This window comes from Pezoporus wallicus, unplaced genomic scaffold (assembly GCF_028554395.1).
Source record: "Pezoporus wallicus isolate ANWC-B61680 ecotype Strahan unplaced genomic scaffold, APGP_CSIRO_Pwel_v1 contig_8787, whole genome shotgun sequence".
Lineage (NCBI taxonomy): Eukaryota > Metazoa > Chordata > Aves > Psittaciformes > Psittacidae > Pezoporus > Pezoporus wallicus.
Window position 1 is genome coordinate 1 of NW_026638420.1, and position 17,229 is coordinate 17,229.

Here is a 17,229-nt window from a genome sequence, read left to right on the forward strand (position 1 = left end):
TCCCCTCTATACCCCCTACCCCCCCATCCCCCCTATAACCCCCTATCCCCGCTATACCCCCTATCGCCCCCTATCCCCCCTATACCCCCTATGCCCCCTATACCCCCTATAACCCCCTATCCTCCCCTAAACCCCCTATACCCCTATACCCCCTATCCCCCCATCCCCCCTATAACCCCCTATATCCCCCATACCCCCTATACCCCCTATCCCCCCTATCCCCTTATACCTTCCATCCCCCCTATACCCCCCATACCCCCCATACCCCCCATACCCCCCATACCCCCTATCCCCCCCTATCTCCCCTCCACGGCCCAGGTCTCCGCCGGCTGCTCTGCGGTGTTCGTGGGGGGCCAGGAGAGCCGTGGGGCGCAGGGGGCGCGGGTGGATTTCTGGTGCCGGCGCCTGCACGCGGCGCTGAGCTTCACCGTGTGGGCCCCACTGCTGCCGCTGCGCCTGCACCTGGGGGACACGGCCCTGGAGCAGCTGCGGGGCTGGCGCCTGCCCCCCGGCACCGAGAGGTGAGCGATGGGGATGGGGATGGGGGGTGCGGAGCCCCCGGTGGGGTCAGAGCGTGAGGGGCTGCCCCACTGAGAGCGGTGGGGTCAGAGCGTGAGGGGCTGCCCCACTGAGAGCGGTGGGGTCAGAGCGTGAGGGGCTGCCCCACTGAGAGCGGTGGGGTCAGAGCGTGAGGGGCTGCCCCACTGAGAGCGGTGGGGTCAGAGCGTGAGGGGCTGCCCCACTGAGAGCGGTGGGGTCAGAGCGTGAGGGGCTGCCCCACTGAGAGCGGTGGGGTCAGAGCGTGAGGGGCTGCCCCACTGAGAGCGGTGGGGTCAGAGCGTGAGGGGCTGCCCCACTGAGAGCGGTGGGGTCAGAGCGTGAGGGGCTGCCCCACTGAGAGCGGTGGGGTCAGAGCGTGAGGGGCTGCCCCACTGAGAGCGGTGGGGTCAGAGCGTGAGGGGCTGCCCCACTGAGAGCGGTGGGGTCAGAGCGTGAGGGGCTGCCCCACTGAGAGCGGTGGGGTCAGTGCGTGAGGGGCTGCCCCACTGAGAGCGGTGGGGTCAGAGCGTGAGGGGCTGCCCCACTGAGAGCGGTGGGGTCAGAGCGTGAGGGGCTGCCCCACTGAGAGCGGTGGGGTCAGAGCGTGAGGGGCTGCCCCACTGAGAGCGGTGGGGTCAGAGCGTGAGGGGCTGCCCCACTGAGAGCGGTGGGGTCAGTGCGTGAGGGGCTGCCCCACTGAGAGCGGTGGGTTCAGTGCGTGAGGGGCTGCCCCACTGAGAGCGGTGGGGTCAGAGCGTGAGGGGCTGCCCCACTGAGAGCGGTGGGGTCAGTGCGTGAGGGGCTGCCCCACTGAGAGCGGTGGGGTGAGTGCGTGAGGGGCTGCCCCACTGAGAGCGGTGGGGTCAGAGCATGAGGGCCGCTCTGCTGAGCCCTGTGTGCTTGTGACCCGTGTCTGCCCCACTGAGCCCCCATAGCCCTGTGCAGCCCTGCCCTCCTGAGCCCTAACCACACTCATGACACGTGTCCCTGCCCCATTAAACCCCATGGGGCTGGGCACCCCTGCCCCACTGAGCCCTCACGCACTCACTACACATCCCCCATGGCCGCCCCTTCCCATCCCCACGTGCCGGTACCACCTGTGTCCCCCCATCCCCATCCCCTGCTCCCCCCCATGTCCCATCCCCATTTCCCAGTACCCCCCATCCCCACCCCTGTCCCTGTGTCCCATCTCCATGTCCCCGTATCTGCCATGTCCCATCCCCATATCCTGGTACCACCCAATCCCATCCCCATCCCCGTGTCCTGGTGCCCCCATGTCCCATCCCCATACCCGTGTCCCAGTGTTCCTGCATCCCGTCCCCATCCCCATCCCTATCCCCATCCCCATCCCCATCCCCATGCCCATAACTCATCCCCATATCCTGGTACCACCCAATCCCATCCCCATCCCCGTGTCCCAGTGTCCTGGTGCCCCCATGTCCCATCCCCATTCCCGTGTCCCAGTGTCCCTTCGTCCCATCCCTATCCCCATCTCCATCCCTGTGTCCCATCCCCATGTCCCATCCCCATAACTCATCCCCATACCCTGCTACCACCCAATCCCATCCCCACCCCCGTATCCCTGTGCCCCCATATCCCATCCCCATGTCCTGGTGCCCCCATGTCCCATCCCCATCCCTATGTCCCAGTGTCCCCATGTCCCATCCCTATCCCCATCGCCCTCCCCATCCCCATGTCCCATCCCCATCCCCGTGTCCCAGTGCCCCCATATCCCCATCCCCATGTCCCATCCCCATCCCCGTGACTCATCCCCATGCTCTGGTACCACCCATCCCCATCCCTGTGTCCTGGTGTCCCCATGTCCCATCCCCATGTCCCATCCCCATCCCCACTCCCTGGTACCACCCAATCCTATCCCCGTCCCCGTGTCCCGGTGTCCCCATATCCCCATCCCCGTGTCCCATCCCCACGCCCTGGTACCACCCAATCCCATCCCCGTGTCCCGGTGCCCCCATATCCCCATCCCCATCCCCATGTCCCATCCCCATCCCCATCCCCACTCTCTGGTACCACCCAATCCCATCCCCATCCCCGTGTCCCATCCCCATCCCCACCCCCATGTCCCATCCCCATCCTTATCCCCATCCCCATCCCCATGTCCCATCCCCATCCCCACTCCCTGGTACCACCCAATCCCATCCCCATCCCCGTGTCCCGGTGTCCCCATGTCCCATCCCCATCCCCACTCCCTGGTACCCCCCAATCCCATCCCCATCCCCATCCCCATGTCCCATCCCCATCCCCACTCCCTGGTACCCCCCAATCCCATCCCCATCCCCATCCCCGTGTCCCCATGTCCCATCCCCATCCCCACTCCCTGGTACCCCCCAACCCCATCCCCATCCCCATGTCCCATCCCCATCCCCACTCCCTGATATCACCCAATCCCATCCCCGTGTCCCGGTGTCCCCATGTCCCATCCCCATCCCCACTCCCTGGTACCACCCAATCCCATCCCCATCCCCGTGTCCCATCCCCATCCCCATCCCCACTCCCTGGTACCCCCCAATCCCATCCCCATCCCCGTGTCCCATCCCCATCCCCACTCTCTGGTACCACCCGATCCCATCCCCATCCCCGTGTCCCATCCCCATCCCCACTCCCTGATACCACCCATCCCCATCCCCGTGTCCCGGTGTCCCCATGTCCCATCCCCATCCCCACTCCCTGGTACCCCCCAATCCCCCCGCCCCGTTCCCACCTCCCGGTGCCCCCGCAGCGCTCCGGAGGAGGCCTGGCCCGGGCCCGGTGCCGGTGCCGGTGCCCGGGATGGGGTCGGCCGGGGCCGCGGCTGCCGCCCTCAGTTCCAGCGCACGGCGCTGCGGGTCCTGGCTCGCTTCGCGGCGCGGCCGCTGGCCGGGGGCCGGCCCCTCTCCTTCCTGCCCGGCCCCGCCTGGCTCCTCGATGTCACCCCCTTGGTGGCCGCACGCACCCGCGTCCAGGACCCCCGAGTGGCCGCGCTGGAGCCGGGACCCGTCGTGGTGGGGCTGGAGCCAGGGGTCACCTCGGTGGAGGTAGGGATGGGGATGGGGGGGGGACAGGGATGGAGCTGAGGGGCCTGGAGGGAGCTGGGGGGGGAGCAGTGGGGTCCTGGAGGGAGATAGGGGGGGCCTAGGGAGAGATTGGAGGGTCCTGGGGGGTCCTGGAGGGAGATAAGGGAGAGATTGGGGGGTCCTAGGGAGACATAGGGGGGTTCTGGAGGGTCCTGGAGGGAGATAGGGGGGTTTTTAGGGGTGCAGTGGGGTCCTGGAAGGAGATAGGGGAGTCCTAGGGAGAGATTGGAGGGTTCTGAGGGGTCCTGGAGGGAGATAGGGGGGGCCTAGGGAGAGATAGGGGGGTCCTAGGGAGCCCTGGAGGGAGATAGGGGGGTCCTGGGGGATCCTGGAGGGAGATAGGGGGGTCCTAGGGAGAGATAGGAGGGTTCTGGAGGGTCCTGGAGGGAGATGGGGGGGTCCTAGGGAGAGATAGGGGGGTCCTAAGGAGAGATTGGAGGGTCCTGGGGGGTCCTGGAGGGAGATAAGGGGGTTCTTAGGGGTGCAGTGTGGTCCTGGAGGGAGATAGGGGGGTCCTAGGGAGAGATAGGGGGGTTCTGGGGGGTCCTGGAGGGAGATAGGGGGGTCCTGGAGGGAGCCCTGGAGGGAGATAGGGGGTTCCTGGGGGATCCGGGAGGGAGATAGGGGGGTCCTAGGGAGAAATAGGAGGGTTCTGGAGGGTCCTGGAGGGAGATGAGGGGGTCCTAGGGAGAGATAGGGGGGTCCTAGGGAGAGATAGTGGGGTTCTGGGGGGTCCTGGAGGGAGATAGGGGGGTTCTTAGGGGTGCAGTGGGGTCCTGGAGGGAGATAGGGGGGTCCTAGGGAGAGATTGGAGGGTCCTGGGGGGTCCTGGAGGGAGATAGGGGGGTCCTAGGGAGAGATTGGAGGGTCCTGGGGGGTCCTGGAGGGAGATAGGGGGGTCCTAGGGAAAGATAGGAGGGTCCTGGGGAGCCCTGGAGGAAGATGGGGGGGTCCTGTGGGGTGCTGGAGGGAGATAGGGGGGTTCTGGGGGAAATAGGGGGTCCTGAGAGGTGCTGGGGGAAGCTGTGAGGGTGCAGGGGTGTCCTTGGGGAAGCTGACATCGCGTAAAGGGTCCTGGAGGGAGATAAAGGGGTTCCAGGAGGGGTTGGAGGGAGCTGGGGGGGGGGGTGTCAAAGGGGTCCTGGAGGGTGCCAGTGGGTTCTGAAGGGAGATAGGGGAGTCCTGGAGGGAGGTAACGGGGTGCAAAGGGGAGCTGTGGGAAGCTGGAGAGGTGCAGGGGCTGGAGAGATGGAGGGAGGAGGGGGTCTGGAGCCAGAGGGCGGGAGCGGGGGGGCTCGAGGTGGGCAGAGGGGAGCTGGGAGGGATGCAGGGGGTGGAGGGAGGGATGGGGTGCAGGGGATGGAGGAAGGGATGGAGGGGGGGATGGAGGGGATGGAAGAAGGGATGGAGGGAGGGATGGAGGGGATGGAGGGGGGCATGCAGGGGATGGAGGGAGGGATGCAGAGGATGGAGGGAGGGATGGAGGGGAGGGAGGAATGGATGGAGGGAATGGAGGGAGGGATGGAGAAGGGATGGAGGGAGGGATGGAGGGGACGGAGGGAGGGATGGAGGGAGGAATGGAGGGGATGGAGGGAGGGATGGAGGGGATGGAGGGAGGGATGGAGGAAGGGATGGAGGGGACGGAGGGAGGGATGGAGGAAGGGATGGAGGGGACGGAGGGAGGGATGGAGGAAGGGATGGAGGGAGGGATGGAGGGGACGGAGGGGATGGAGGGAGGGAGGCAGGAAGGGTGGTAGGGAGGGATGGAGGGGACGGAGGGAGGTATGGAGGAAGGGATGGAGGGAGGGATGGAAGAAGGGACGGAGGGAGGGATGGAGGGGACGGAGGGAGGGATGGAGGGGATGGAGGGAGGGATGGAGGGAGGGATGGAGGGAGGGATGGAGGGGACGGAGGGAGGGATGGAGGGGATGGAGGGAGGGATGGAGGGAGGGATGGAGGGAGGGATGCAGAGGATGGAGGGAGGGATGGAGGGGATGGAGGGAGGGATGCAGGGGATGGAGGGAGGGATGGAAGATGGAGGGAGGGATGCAGGGGATGGAGGGAGGAATGGAGGGAGGGATGCAGGGGATGGAGGGAGGGATGGAGATGGAGGGAGGGATGCAGGGGATGGAGGGAGGGATGCAGAGGATGGAGGGAGGGATGCAGAGGATGGAGGGAGGGATGCAGGGGATGGAGGGAGGGATGCAGGGGATGGAGGGAGGGATGCAGGGGACGGAGGGAGGGATGCAGAGGATGGAGGGAGGGATGCAGGGGATGGAGGGAGGGATGCAGGGGCTGGGCAGAGGGAACTGGAGGGGCTGAGGACCAGGCCATGGGTGTCAGAGGCTGGAGGTGTGATCTGGGGGCTCACAGTGTCCCATTCCCCCCCCCCCACGGCCCAGGTCCGCTCCCCGCTGTCGGACTCCATCCTGGGGGAGCAGACGCTGGTGGTGTCGGAGGAGAAGGTGACGGTGACGGAGCTCCGGGCCCAGCTCGTGTCGGGGCTGGCCCTGGCGGTGCGGGCAGAGCCGGGGCACCGCGGGCTGGTGACCGCCAGTGCCATGGGCACAGGGACCCTGCGGGTGCCCAAGCAGGTGAGAGCTGGGCTGGGGGTGAACCGGGGCTGTGCAGCTCCGGGGGGGGGGACCTGAGAGCAGCTCCAGTGCCTAAAGGGGAAAGGTGGAGAGGGGCTTGGGGCAAGGGATGTAGGGACAGGCCAAGGGGAATGGCTTGAACCTGCCCGAGGGGAGACTGAGATGAGCTCTGAGGCAGAAGCTCTTCCCTGGGAGGGTGCTGAGGCGCTGGCACAGGGTGCCCAGAGAAGCTGTGGCTGCCCCATCCCTGGCAGTGCTCAAGGACCATGGGGCTTGGAGCCCCCTGCTCCGATGGAAGGGGTTGGGGTTGGGGCTGGATGAGCTTTAAGCTCCCTTCATCCCAACCCCTCCCACTCCTCCCGGTGCCATCCCACCCTTGCAGGAGGCGACGCTCTCGGTCTGGTTGTCCTTCTCCGACCACACTCTGGCCCCGCTGGAGCTCTATGGGTGGCAGGACACGGCTTTGACCGTAACCTCGCTCGACCCCACCGTGGCCACCGTCGGGGGCTCCCCGGGTGTCCCCACCGCGCACCCATGGGTGGTGGCCGAGGGCCCGGGGCGCGGGGCGCTGCTGCAGCTCAGCCTGCACCCTCCGGACGCCTGCCGCCGGGGCCGGCACCGAGCCGCCGCGCTGGCCACCGGCACCGCCTGGCTCGAGGTGCTGGGGGGCCACCCCGCTGCCACCCCCGCTCCCCACCATGGGCCCAGCTCCCCCTTCCAAAGGGCGGAAGGGGCCATGTCGGGAGAGGCGGTGACGGCGGCCGGCGAGCCCCGGAGGAGGGATGCAGTGGGAGCGGGACCGGCCGACACCAAGCTCCAAGGGGGGGGGTCTTCCTCGGAGGAAGAGGAGGATGGGTACGGCCGTGACCGCGCTGGGGAGGAGGAGGAGGAGGAGATGGTGAAGGCTCCCGAGCGCGTAACCGACCTGGAGATCGGCATGTACGTCCTGCTGGGGGTCTTCTGCTTGGCCATCTTCATCTTCCTCATCAACTGCATCTTCTTCGTGCTGCGCTACCAGCAGAAGGAGCTCCCCGACGCCGCCGCCCCCTCGGCCCCGCAGCCCCACAACTGGGTCTGGTTGGGCACCGACCAGGAGGAGCTGAGCCGGCAGCTGGACCGGCGGCAGCCCGAGCCCCCGGTCCCCGACGAGGCCACCGATGGGCGCTGCTGCTGCGGCTCCGAAGCGGGGGGTACCCCCAGCCCCCCAACCCCGACGGGTGCTCCCCAGCCCCATAGGGAAGGTGGAGCCCCAAGGGGTGGCCGGAGGAAGAGGGTGGAATTTGTCACCTTCTCCCCGGCGCGGGCCCCCGAGGAACCCCCCGAGCCCGTCCCCAACGTCCAGTCCATCCTGGTGGCCAGCGAGGACGACATCCGCTGGGTGTGCGAGGACATGGGGCTGCGGGACCCCGAGGAGCTCCGCAGCTACATGGAGAGGATCCGGGGCAGCTCCTGACCACGGCGGGGGGCAGCTCCCAGTGTTCCCCCCCACCCCTCCTCCTCTTCCTCCCCAGCCCCGGGCAAGGCAGTAAGGGACCGACCTCCTCCTTGTGCCGCTATAGGGACACACACGCATGGGCTCGGGGTCCGCTCCGTGGTGCTGGTGCTGGGGTCTTCACCCAGGTCCTTGGGGTCTGTGGCCATCCCGCCGGTGAAGGGGGGTGTCCTTACTGCTTAGGGTCTCATTGTGCCCTTGTGTTCATAGTGATGCCGATGATGCTGGGTCCTGTGGTGGGTCCCACGCCGCCGGGTTTGTACGAGTGATGTTTTGTACCTGTCCCATGTGCTGGGGGGGGGGAAAGGGGGGGGTGTTATTTATGGAGGGGGGTTCACCCCGACCTTGCGACAGGCAATAAAGTGTTGGAGAGGACACGAGCAGCTCCCGGGCTCCCCGGCGCCGGCCGCATCCTGACCGCAGGGATGCAGGTCGTGGCATGGCTCCAAAGCCTCGTGCTGCCTGCGGTCCAGGAGGGTGACCTTGGCGAATGGGGGTCTCCTGCCTTCCTCCTCCTCCTCTTCCTCCCATCCAGCTCATCCCTGCCTGCTCCTGGGGTTGTCCCGAGCTCCAGCAAAGCACCCCCCCCCCCCCCAATGACAATGGGTTCCAGCCCATTCCCAGCCCCAAGACACCCCCAGATCACCCTTGGAGTCACCCTGCTCCTGCTAGGATCCCCATCCTTCCCCTTCCCGCTGCCCCACATGGGGCTCAAACCATCCCCCCCGCTCCCCATGGGGACCACAGGGATGCGGCTCCCAGCCAGCACCGTGGTGATGGGCAGCAGAGCCCAGACCCATAGGAGGCACAGGCTGGGGCCCACAGACCCATAGGAGCCCAGGCAGGCATCGGCCTCCGATGGGTGAGCAGGAGGCCCCTGGGAGGAAGAGGCAGGCATGGGGTGCACAGGTACCCCGCAAAGGGGAAGGGGCTGCCCAAGGTTGGATGTGATGCTGCCTGCTCCAAGGCCTCCATCACCAGCACGGCCTTGCAAGGGGCCTGCCCCCCATCAGCCCTATTAAGAACCAAAGGGCTTGGTGCTGGCTCCTCACCCCACCAAGTGTCCAAATCAGAGCCCTGTGCTCCGGTCCCTCCCCACCTCCCGGTTCCTCATGCCTGCTCCATGCATGGCCCAGGACTGCAGGTCCCCATCAGCCAACGTGGCTTCTCCTTGCTGGGGGCTTTCCTTCTGCTTCCTCCATGCCTGGGGGCTCTGCTCACCCTCACTGTGGTCCTCAGCACCAAAGCTGGGGGCTCTGCTGCTGTCGGGGCGTCTGAGCCCCACGTGCACCCATCAGCACCCATCGGGGTCAGCACAAAGCCCAAACAACCCTCCCCTGGGGTTCCCTAGGGTTGGAAGGGAGCTTCAGGCTCATCCAGTGCCATTGCAGGGACCCCTTCCACTGGAGCCCCTGTGTCCAACCTGGCCTTGAGCACTGCCAGGGATGGGGCAGCTAGGGAATGGGGCACCCCGTGCTAGGGAAGAGCCCTTCAGGATGGGACCCAGTCTGGTCACAGCACCCAGCTCCCTGCTGCCGACCCCCTTCCTCCAGTGCTAACTGGTGGCACGTCCTCATGGTCACCATGGGCTGTCCCCTGCGGGTCCTCCATGCCGTGGGATGGATCTGGATGCATCCCACCTCACAAGCATCCTCCTGCCCACATCCCGCCCCAGAGGAGGAGGAAGGAGCCCCGCGCTCTGCTCCATCACCCCATAGAGGTCCTGGCACCTGGGGGAGCCTGAGCCCCACCGTGTGATGCTGTCCCAGCCCCGTGATGGCAAAGATCCACATCCTGCAGGGGCTGAGCATGGTCCTGGTGCCTCCCGTCGCCCCGAGGGATGCTGCAGGTGCGTGGCATGGACCTCGCCTCCCCCAGACCCCCCATTTCCTCCCTCTGAACGTGCAGGATGGAGCCACCCCATCGAGCTCCTCCGCCCCACGGCGCTGAGCTGGCTTCCTGCACCCCCAACCACAGGCAGGGAGCAGAGAGCAGTGGGTACCGCGCTGGGGCACATCCACACCATGGCCCTGAGCTGCTAGAACGGGACAGGACCACGCGCCCCACAGCCCCCCCCCCCCCCCGACCGCTATGGGGCTGCCCCACATTGCCTGAGGAGGATGGAGAGGATCTGCCTCGTCGTGGCAGCTCTTTCTGCTGCGGCGTCTGGACAAGGTACATCAGCATCCTCATCCCTTCCCTTCCCATCCCTTGCTGCGTGCCAGGGCAAGGCGTGCTGGTCACCTCCTTGGCTGGGTGCTGCTGGGGCAGCGGGTGCTGTGGTGTGGACAGGGAGGGTGCTCTCTAAAGGCCAGGTTTTCTCCTTCCCGAGGCGCTTGCCGTGCTCATCCCACCCTCACTGGGTGGGAGTAAGGAATATGGGGCTGGGAAGCCCTCGGCTCCATCCCCCCTGCAGCCCCGCAGGGACAAGGCGATGCTCTCCTGCTGCCGGCAGCACCAAAAGCCCTCCTGGGGTCAGCAGCATCACCCAGGGATGGCTTTGGGGGTGATGCCGCTTGCTCCCCACCGTCCCCAGTGGGGCTTTAGGGTGGTTTCACATCCACGAGGGTGCCAGGAGCAGCCTCAGATCCATGGGGAACGGTCACCATCGCCCCCGCTTCCGCTAACGGCTCCTTCCCATGCCTTCAATACGATGCTCTGGGCTGGAGCACGGCGCCAGCAGCACCAGGAGGCCATGGAGCAGCTCATCCCAAGCTCCTACGTTCATCCCTATCTTTCCCCTTTAACACTAAGCCAAAGCCTAAAAGGGGGGGGTTTCCCATGGAGACACCCACCCAACGCATCCCCCTAAACACCTATGGGTGCCTCTCGCAGTGATGGATGAGCACAGGTGGGAACGGGCTCCAGCAGTGACCCATGGCCAAGGACTGGGCTCCATCAGCACGCCGGGAGGACGCAGCAGTGGCAAAAAGTGCCCTTTTTTGGTCAAAACTCGTTGGGGCACCGAGCAAGCCATGGTTTTGGCGGTGGTGAGGCTGAAAGCACCTCAGCTTCAACCATGGGGGTGCATCCTTCATCCCAAAGGAGCAACGGCTGGGGTTTTCCAGGGATAACCATGGAAAAGCGGCTTGGCTGCAGGCGTGCGCTGAGGGGAAGGGATGGGAAAGCGGGGACAAGGAGGATGGGATCGAGCCTAAAGTGGCACCGTGGTGGCAGCAGCATCCACGCACCTGCAGTGATGGCTCAGAGGGGCTGGGTTGGGGATACAGGGGGATACAGGCGGATACAGGTGGATACAGGTGGATACAGGCGGATACAGGTGGATACAGGCGGATACAGGCGGATACAGGTGGATACAGGCGGATACAGGCGGATACAGGTGGATACAGGCAGATACAGGCAGATACAGGCAGCAAGAACCCCTCTCCATCAGCAGGAGCAGCGAGCTGGGCAGCGGCAGCATCCCGGGATCGTGGTACCCAACGCTTCGGCTTCTCCACCCGTGAGTCCTGCCCCCAAACCACCGCCTTTAGGGCCAGATCCTGCCTCCCCCATCCTGTGAGCGGATCCCGCACCAGGATTGGGCCCTGGGGGGGCCGTTCCCATCCCAGGGCTGATGTAAGGCCCATTGGGATCGAGGTTGAGGGGTGCAAGAAGGGGCCGTCCATTTTGTGAGGCTGGGGAAGCCATTTTGAGCATCCTTCCCCATCAGAGCATCACTTCACGGGCGCTCATTCCTACCCCCCTTCTGACCCCCATCCTCTTCGCCTTCCTCCTCGCAGCCCCCACGGATCCAACAGCACCTCCCAGCACCCCAGCGGGCACCGCCTCGGTGGCGCCAGGTGAGCAGGGCAGGACCAGTGTCCCATTGGGATGCCGGCCCCGCTGCTCCCTATGGGGACCACCGTGGCCGCCCTCATCCCGTGCCTCCGCAGGTGCCGGTGCGTTGCGGCTGGCGGGGGGCCGGAGCCGGTGCGAGGGCCGGGTTGAGCTGGAAGAGGAAGGAGCGTGGGGCACGGTGTGCGACGACGGCTGGGACCTGGCCGACGCCGACGTCGTGTGCCGGCAGCTGCGGTGCGGCCGTGCCGTGAGCGCCCACGGCGGTGCCGCCTACGGCCGCGGCAACGGCTCCATCCTCCGGGATGAGATGGGCTGCGAGGGCCACGAGGAGCACCTCTGGCAATGCCCGGCGGAGCGGGAGCACGACTGCAGCCATAAGGAGGATGCCGCCGTGGTGTGCTCAGGTGGGACGGGCTGCGCCGGGGACACCGCGGTAACGGGTGCGTTGGAAGGGCCCTTAAAGCTCCCCCGGGTCAAGCAGCGAAACCTTCTTCCCCCGGAGCATCTCCCATCCATCCCAACCCCTTCCCCGCTCCGCGATTGCTGCCCCCGAAGCCGCAGGGACGCATCGGCGCGTCCCAGCTCCCCGTATCCCTGCAGAGCATCACCGGTGGCGGCTGTCGGGGGGCCGGGACGGCTGCGCTGGCCGGCTGGAGGTGCTCTTCCAGGGTACGTGGAGCACGGTGTGCGACAGCGCCTGGTACGAGCTGGAGAGCAGGGTGCTGTGCCGCTCGCTGGGCTGCGGGGCCCCGCTCCGGACCCTCTCCTATGGGCACACGCTGCCGGCGAGGATGTTCTACAAGTGCGAGAGCCTCCAGCCCTCGCTGGCCTATTGCCACTGGGTGTTCAATAAATCATCCCCTTGCTATCAGTCCCGGGCGGCCGGCGTGGTCTGCAACGGTACGGCTCCCCATCCGCCTGCCCTTGGTGCCTCGGTGGGTATCGGGGCAGCTGAGCCGCTGGGACCCCCAGGGATGAGCTTCTTTGTGTGTGTGTCCCCCACACATCCTTCTCCCCTCCTTCCAGGCTCTTTGGGTTTGCAGACCCCGACCCCGATGGCAACGGGGACCCCGAACACCACGGTCCTGAGAGGTGGGTGCCCTGCAGAGGAAAAAGGGGGGGGGGATCCGGGTGTCCCCCATCCCCGCGGGAAGGGGCATCCCGAGCTGTGCCCGTTCTCTATCCCAGCCGATGGAGGTCCCTCGGATGCAGGATCGGGGTCCCCCCTGCCCGCGCCCCTCCTCATCCCCTGCTTGGTGCTGGCAGCGCTGCTCCTGCTCACCGTGCTGGCCTTCACCGCCGCCCTGCTGAGGGTGAGGAAGAGGAGCGGTAAGGACCCCCCCCCCCGGGGCAGGGCAGGCTCTGCCCATGGATGGGGCCACACTTCCAGCCCATCCACGGCCCGTGGAGCCGCTGAGCATCACATCCCCCTTGTCCCACAGCCCACACCGTGGCCTCCCTCGGGCTCTCTGGACCAGTCCTGGTGACCCACAGCGCCCAGCACCCCGCTGTGTCCTCCGGGACCTCCAATGACTACAGGGAGATGCCCCCGAGCGTTCCCAAAGGCCCGGGTACGTCTCTGCCCCCCTTTGCCCTATGGGCAGTGCCTGCCCCAGCCCCATCTCAGCCCTGCATCCCACTGCTCACAGCCCTGCCCGAGGACTCCGACTCTGATTCCGACTACGAGCACTACGACTTCAGCAGCAAACCCCCCGTGGCCCTGTCCACCTTCCACAGTGAGCATCGCACCCGCCACGGGACCCCCATCCATGGGGCGGCCCCATTGATGGCCCCTCCATCCCCCCCCATCCATGGGGTGGCCCCATTGATGGCCCCTCCATCCCCCCCATCCATGGGGCGGCCCCATTGATGGCCCCTCCATCCCCCCCATCCATGGGGTGGCCCCATTGATGGCCCCTCCATCCCCCCCCATCCATGGGGTGGCCCCATTGATGGCCCCTCCATCCCCCCCCATCCCTGGGGTGGCCCCATTGATGGCCCCTCCATCCCCCCCCTCCATGGGGCGGCCCCATTGATGGCCCCTCCATCCCCCCCCATCCATGGGGTGGCCCCATTGATGGCCCCTCCATCCCCCCCCATCCATGGGGTGGCCCCATTGATGGCCCCTCCATCCCTTCCCCACAGATTCCCTGCGGCGGCAGCCCCGGGAGCAGCTCCTCCTGCTGATGCCCAACAGGGATGGGATGGAGCCGTTCCCTGAGGAGGGTACGAGGTGATGGGGGTTGATCCTATATGAGGTGATGGGGGTTGATCCTATATGAGGTGATGGGGTTCATCCTATATGAGGTGATGGGGGTTGATCCTATATGAGGTGATGGGGGTTGATCCTATATGAGGTGATGGGGGTTCATCCCATATGAGGTGATGGGGGTTCATCCTATATGAGGTGATGGGGGTTCATCCTATATGAGGTGATGGGGGTTGATCCTATATGAGGTGATGGGGGTTGATCCTATATGAGGTGATGGGGTTCATCCTATATGAGGTGATGGGGGTTGATCCTATATGAGGTGATGGGGGTTCATCCCATATGAGGTGATGGGAGTTCATCCTATATGAGGTGATGGGGGTTCATCCCATATGAGGTGATGGGGGTTCATCCTATATGAGGTGATGGGGTTCATCCCATATGAGGTGATGGGGTTCATCCTATATGAGGTGATGGGGGTTCATCCTATATGAGGTGATGGGGGTTCATCCCATATGAGGTGATGGGGGTTGATCCTATATGAGGTGATGGGGGTTCATCCCATATCAGGTGATGGGGGTTCATCCTATATGAGGTGATGGGGGTTCATCCTATATGAGGTGATGGGGGTTCATCCTATATGAGGTGATGGGGGCTCATCCCATATGAGGTGGTGGGGGTTCATCCCATATGAGGTGATGGGTGCTCACCCCATATGACATGATGGGTGCTCACCCCATATGACATGATGGGTGCTCACCCCGTATAACGTGATGGGTGCTCGCCCCATATAACGTGATGGGTGCTCACCCCTATAACATGATGGGTGCTCACCCCATATAACGTGATGGGTGCTCACCCCATATGACATGATGGGTGCTCACCCCATATAATGTGATGGGTGCTCACCCCATATAACATGATGGGTGCTCACCCCATAGAACATGATGGGTGCTCACCCCATAGAACGTGATGGGTGCTCACCCCATATAACATGATGGGTGCTCACCCCATATAACGTGATGGGTGCTCACCCCATATAACATGATGGGTGCTCACCCCATATAACATGATGGGTGCTCACCCCATATAACGTGATGGGTGCTCACCACATATAACGTGATGGGTGCTCACCCCTATAACGTGATGGGTGCTCACCACATATAACGTGATGGGTGCTCACCACATATAACGTGATGGGTGCTCACCCCATATAACATGATGGGTGCTCACCCCATATAACGTGATGGGTGCTCACCACATATAACGTGATGGGTGCTCACCCCATATAACGTGATGGGTGCTCGCCCCATATAACGTGATGGGTGCTCACCCCATATAACGTGATGGGTGCTCACCCCATATAACGTGATGGGTGCTCACCACATATAACGTGATGGGTGCTCACCCCTATAACGTGATGGGTGCTCACCACATATAACGTGATGGGTGCTCACCACATATAACGTGATGGGTGCTCACCCCATATAACATGATGGGTGCTCGCCCCATATGACGTGATGGGTGCTCACCCCATATAACGTGATGGGTGCTCACCCCATATGACGTGATGGGTGCTCACCCCATATGACGTGATGGGTGCTCCCCCCATATAACGTGATGGGTGCTCGTCCCATATGACGTGATGGGTGCCACCCCCAGTGCGGGGCTGATATCCCTGTGTCCCACAGCACCGGCCAGGCCGGGATCCACATCCCATGGCAGCACCTCCACCTCTTCATCCGCCTCCATGGCGCCCTATTGCAACGCCACCGTGTCCCCATCGCTCTGCACGGGGCACCCTGACAGCGGCACCCACCAGCACATGGCACCCACTGCCCATGGCTGCACCGGCTCCGGTGGGTGCTGCCGGAGGGATGCGTGGCCATGGGGACCCCAAGGGATTGGGATGGGAGCAGAGATGGGAACGGCCCTGGGGAGGGGAATTGGAGTGAGGGGCCCATAAGGATGGAAGGAGATGGAAGCAGGGATGGAGAGGCCTCAGGAGATGGGAGTAGGAATAGGAATAGGGATGGAGATAGGCCTTGGAATGGAGTAGGGGACTCCAAGGATGGGAGCAGGGATGGGGATGGAAGCAGGGATGGAGGGACCCTATAGGATGGAAGCAGGGATGGAGGGACCCCAGGGGACGGGAGCAGGGATGGAGGGACCCCAGGGGACGGGAGCAGGGATGAAGAGAGCCCAAAGATGGAAGCAGGGATGGAGAGACCCTATAGGATGGGAGCAGGGATGGGGACAGCCATGGAGAGGGGAATTGGGGTGAAGGGGCCCCAAGGATGGGAGCAGCGATGGGGGCGGGTGCAGAGATGGAGAGATCCCAGGGGATGGGAATAGGGATGGGGACAGCTCTGGGGAGAGGAATTGGGGTCGGGGGTCCCCAGGGATGGGGATGGAAGCGGAGATGGGAGTAGGGATGGGGACAGCCCTGGGGAGGGGAAATTGGTGTGGGGGCACCCGAAGGATGGGAGAGGGATGGGGATGGGCGCAGGGATGAAGAGACCCCATGGGATGGAGCAGGGGTGGCGGGTACCAATCTGACCCCATCTCCACAGCGCCCCATGTGCCCCCCCCAGCACTGCCCCATAGGGGATGTGAGGGGGTCCCCGTGTCCACAGCAGCCCCCGAGCCCAACGACAGCTCCAGCACCTCCTCGGGGGAGTGGTCCGAGAGCCAGGGCATGGAGACACCGGGGGGCCCGGCCCCATGGATGGGGGGGGACCCAGCCCCATGGTACGGGGGGGACCCAGCCCCATGGATGGAGGGGGACCCCTCCGAGGGCAGTGACTATGATGACATCCAGGGCTCCTTGTACTGAGGGGCCCAATGGGGGCCCTGGCACTGCTGGGTCTCCTCCATCCCTGTCCCCCATGCTGGGGTCAGGATGCGCTGTGATGGGTTGTGTGCTCCCATTAAAAGCTTTTCCCACTGGATCACCGCGTCCCTTGGTCATGGAGGTCACCGGCCCCATAGGGAGGCTGGGCCCCCAGTGGTTCCCAGTTGGGGGTAAGTGACCCAAAGTCTCTCCATCTCTTCCTGTGGTCGCAGCCATGGTGAGGAGCATCACCCGTGGGTCTGGAGCCAGACCAGATCCATGGCATGATCCAGCCCCATAGCGTTGGGGTGGCCACCAGCGCAAGGGGAACGTGAAGTGGTGGTGTCCCACAGTGTTCCCAGCACTCCAAGGTGACACAGTGATGGATATGGAGGTTACTGGTCCATGGTCCTCCCCATCCATTTCCATCACCTCCATCACCTCCATCTCCATCATTTCCCACTGGGCCCATAAATGTGGCTGGGGGACTCAAAGGATGCTGGCACCAGGGTCCCAACCCGAGCACATCGGATGGTGCTGGAGGTAAGGTGGTGCTGGGGGGCCTGGACCCTTCTGACCCCCGTATGGGGCTGGGAGAGAGACACCGAGGTGAGACAGAGCCCACATCCAGCCCAGGGTGGGTTTACCCCCCTCACCCAGGGCTCAGGAGGTGGGATATGGGTCCC

General features: G+C 64.9%; 2 protein-coding genes across 2 annotated transcripts; both read left to right on the forward strand.

Annotated features, from left to right (window-relative positions):
* Positions 1–318: 318 nt before the first annotated feature.
* TMEM132A (transmembrane protein 132A) lies at positions 319–7,694 on the forward strand (the record flags this gene model as incomplete). The annotated part of the gene is made up of 4 exons (XM_057410659.1): positions 319–521; positions 3,281–3,575; positions 6,017–6,208; positions 6,591–7,694. Coding segments are annotated over 4 exons (1,761 nt in total), but the record flags the coding sequence as incomplete, so codon positions are not given.
* A 1,782-nt stretch (positions 7,695–9,476) lies between these two features.
* CD6 (CD6 molecule) lies at positions 9,477–16,546 on the forward strand. The gene is made up of 11 exons (XM_057410621.1): positions 9,477–9,549; positions 10,981–11,163; positions 11,444–11,503; positions 11,597–11,905; positions 12,102–12,401; positions 12,528–12,593; positions 12,690–12,830; positions 12,944–13,237; positions 13,647–13,727; positions 15,402–15,569; positions 16,284–16,546. The coding sequence occupies exons 1-11, from the start codon at positions 9,477–9,479 to the stop codon at positions 16,544–16,546; spliced, it is 1,938 nt and encodes a 645-aa protein (XP_057266604.1).
* The last annotated feature ends 683 nt before the right edge of the window (positions 16,547–17,229 follow it).